The 3,936-nt window shown below is 46.2% G+C and overlaps 1 protein-coding gene across 1 annotated transcript; it reads right to left on the bottom strand.

Moving 5' to 3' along the window:
* Positions 1–239: 239 nt before the first annotated feature.
* Positions 240–1,776, bottom strand: LOC101269794 (G-patch domain and KOW motifs-containing protein-like). Its single transcript, XM_033431208.2, has one exon. It carries the CDS (start codon positions 1,736–1,738, stop codon positions 278–280), a length of 1,461 nt encoding a protein of 486 aa, XP_033287099.1. The 5' UTR covers positions 1,739–1,776; the 3' UTR covers positions 240–277.
* Positions 1,777–3,936: the final 2,160 nt, after the last annotated feature.

The following is a 3,936-nucleotide window of genomic DNA, read 5'->3' as shown; positions in this document are numbered from 1 at the left end:
ACAACATAAAGTGTATCAAAATATATGGTGACATTGTTCCTTCTGCTGTTGTTGTCTTTTTTTTTTTTTTTTACAAAGTATTTGAACTAGTTTTTATTATATACTAAGTTCTGGTAAATACTGGGTTTGTTTCTAGCCTCCCTTCTGGTCCATCCTGTCCCAGGGCTGCACTGCAAGTGGAGGGTGGAACCATGACCCCCCCACCACTTCGTGAAGGCAGGCTTTTCACACTGTATGGGATTGGTAACAACCTGGGTGATGGAAGTGTGTCCACAGGTCAGTCCTCCGAGTCGCTGGGGCCCACGTACTGGCAGATGGCATCATAGTGAAGCTCCACCACCCGATTCTCTCTCTGCAGCTGCACAAGAGCCCGGCTCTGCTCTCTGTCGCGGTCCAGCAGACGGCCCACCCTTCCAGCCCATGGCCCCAGCACCACCATCACCCGGTTGCCCTGGACCTTGGGGACTAGGGTCTCCAGCATGCCCTCCCTCAGGCCTTCCAGGACCTGGCCTTCATCTGTCAGACACACACAGGTATCCGGGCTCAGGACATCTTCGATTGTCATCTTGGTGTTGTAATACTGGCCACCCTTGTGCAGCTTGTCCACAAACCGCACACGCAGGTCCCTGTGCAGCCAGTGCTGACTCCTGGGAGCTGCTTTCTCAATCTTGGCTGCAGGCCCATCCTGTCTCCATCTGAGATGCTCAGGGTCCCACCGGTCTGGATGGTGTTTCCGCTTCCTCGCTGAGTCCTCCTGCCGGACGTGGAGGTCCTGATCCTGAAGGGCCTTCCATGACGAGGTTGCTCCATTCTGTTGCCTTGGGGAAGTTTTGCTCACGTGGCTCAGATCCAAGGAGTTCTTGTCAAACTCCTGCTGGGAGACAGGCCGCAGGCAGTACTCACTAACAGTCACCATGCGGCTCCCCACAGCCAGACGGACCATGGCCCGAGCATTGTCAGGGTCGAGGCCTTCCATCTTCCCATAGAGGCCTCGGTGAGGGCCAGAAAGAACCACCACAGCTCCTCCAGGCACCAGTCCCTGAGGCTGGTCTTCCTTATCCTTCTCTTGCTCCTCATCTGGCCTCAGCAGGTGGTGGGGGCCGGTGGGGACCAGGGCCTGGACCTCAGTCAGGTTGGTGCCCAGCCCTAACCCCTTGGGCCTCAGTGAGCTGACACGGGGATTCACCACTTGATTGAAGGTACGGCCGATGCCCTCGCCAGGTTTCCAGCCCATGCCCCGCAGCATGGCCAGCCCATAGGCCTCTACAGGGACTGCCTCATAATCAGCCTCCTCCGGCACTGTCTCAGCCCGGGGTTCGCTGTCTGCCCCTTCCCCGTCGCGGGTGCATCCTTTCCGGATCATGGGGATAGCGAGCGTGGGGTCGACACCCGCATTCTCTCTCTCCTCCAAAGACTTCCTGGATTCCTCAATGAGCTCCTTCACAGCCTGGGACAGCATCCCATCCACCAAGACCTCAGTATGTGCGGATGGCCCAGGGGCCTGGGTCGGTGGCTGCCTAAGATGGCCATTCTGGATCAAAGGGATGACAAGTTCCTTGGGGTCTTCTGAGGGCTGCACACTCTGCAGCTCCCTCCGTTTCTCGGTCTTCAAGAAATCCTTCTCCGGAGCCGCGTCTCCCGCCAGCCATCTCGGGGCAGACGTGCGATTGAAGCTGAATGAAATTGGGGCACGGGAGGCTCCCGCAGGCCACAAAACACCATCTTTGGCGTCCGCCATCTTCCCCTCTTCCTAGGCCGGCGCGCTGCTTGCTGGGAAGTTTAGTTTGCGCTCTCTTTGCTGGGACTTGATCACCAATGCTACAACCACCTTTCCCAGGAAACACTGTGGCACCGCCAGGCGAAGGCGGATAGGGGCAGTAGGAAGTAATTGCCTCTCTTTATACTTCACAAGAGCACGTGGCGCCAAGCGTACCAGGAAATGTAGTTCTTGGGGAAGGCAGGCGTGGTAGAAGGTGGCTTCCTTCTTGCTAAGTCGTCACTCCTTCGTGTAGGCGTTTATTGGTCGCCTACTGTGTGCACGTCACTGTGCCCTACTGCTAGTGTTGGAGGGTCTCCTGTAGAGGCGGGCGGTGGCTGTGGCTCACTGCCTGTTGTTGTCTTCATTATTGGTACTGGGATAAAATAAGTGTATTTGTATGTATTTAGCGTCCAGCATGGACCAGTCCTGGTTAGGCATAAATTCTACTCTCTAAATACTTATAATCATGGAAAAGACATTAGCAAGAATAACTTTAACACATAAAGCAGCCTTTCCTACTATTTTAACTAACAAATCCCTTTCACAATAATATAGATCGACACTGTCAGATAGAACTTTCTATGAACAATGATGCAAATGTCATACAACTGCACCATCCAATATAATAGCCACCAGTCACATGCACTATTTGAGCAATTGGGATGTGGCTAGTGTAAATAGGAAACTAAATTTTAAATTTTATTCCATTTTAATTAATTTAAATTGTAATAGCTGCATGCAGCTGGTTGCTACCACATTGAACAGTACAGAGAATGTCTTCAATCCCTTAGATATTTGTTAATGGGTCTGCCATTTTTTTATACTGCATGTTATAATGACATGATTTTAGGTTGAAAATGTATTATAAATTCCATTTAAATGCAATCTTCAACAATTGTACATTTACATATAATATATACCCACTATGTGCAAAAACAAGTTTTGACTTTTTACATGCCAGTTAATGTAGACTAATTATGTAGGAAAAAGTATCATTTTTAAAGTATACTATATTGATACTTGGGAGCCAAGAGTATAATTAAATTTAACTATGAATTACAGCATAAAATAAATTAAAAACTATTTTATTATGGATGTCTGATATTCTTATATTTTACATGCAAAAAAATACAATTAGTATTTTCATATTTTGTTTCATTTGTCTGCTTATGCACACTCTCCTAATTGTAACACATGTGGTTAAAAAGTCTTTATTCCCACACATGAAAAGTCTTCTAACATTCTCCATTTAAATAATAATTTTTAAATTATTCTTATATCTCCTAATGTGCTACATGAGAATTTTGATCTAATGGATGCAGCTTACAGATTTGGTGATGTTCATATTGAAGAAAATCTGAGAATTATTAATATTTTATATTCTTCATTAACTTGATATATAGCAGTTTCTGTGTTCCTTATGTCATGGTCTTAAATAATTGTCTAGCCTTAATAATAATTTTATAATTATGAATAAAAATAATTTACAGCTGTGTGATGGCCAAGTCCAGCAATGGCTGGTGGTTGATATTCAATTCACCGTGTCTGGCTAAGTGACTGAGTCACAAGCACATTCATTTGATCTCCACGTTGTGCACTAACTACATATTGAAGAACTATATGTCCACTTTTAAAGGGATATTTTTTAAACAATTATTTTATCTGCTGATCTTTAATATAAATGTAAGCAGGCACCATTATTGCTTTTGATACCATGAACTCCTTGGGACATTTTCTCTAGATCTCAGAATTTCTCAAACCACTTGTTGAGTAAGACTGTCAAAGAATACTGGAAAACTGCTTAACCTTCATGGAATGTTTAGACACCTTAAAGAGGTCCCTTGCTCTTTGGACCCACAGAAAACAACTGAAACTGTCTAAAATTGGGCATCAGATATGTAGCCATAAATGAGAGGATCTGTGAGGAGAGAAGACCTGAGAAAAGCCAGGCCAGACTCAACATAAGAAAGAACGTGGAGGTCCAAAGAATATATCAACATGAAAGAGGAAATCTGGCACCTTGCACCAGAAATAGCAGCAGGTCCTAGGAATTAGAAGGAGCAAGGGAAGGAAGGGCAGAAGGACCTGACCTCACTCCCATTAGTTTCCCCAGCCTTCCCCCAAGCCCAGAGAGCCCAAAACCCCTAGAAAGGAAAGGGCTGTGGTAGAAATAAAAG

The sequence above is a fragment of the Orcinus orca genome, chromosome 6 (genome assembly GCF_937001465.1).
Source record: "Orcinus orca chromosome 6, mOrcOrc1.1, whole genome shotgun sequence".
Classification (NCBI taxonomy): domain Eukaryota; kingdom Metazoa; phylum Chordata; class Mammalia; order Artiodactyla; family Delphinidae; genus Orcinus; species Orcinus orca.
The sequence above is the reverse complement of the archived record's forward strand: the minus strand, read 5'-3'. Positions and strand labels throughout refer to the sequence as shown.

Bases quoted from the DNA above. Each gene is read 5' to 3' on its own strand.
- LOC101269794 (XM_033431208.2), bottom strand. From the start codon at position 1,738: ATGGCGGACGCCAAAGATGGTGTTTTGTGGCCTGCGGGAGCCTCCCGT.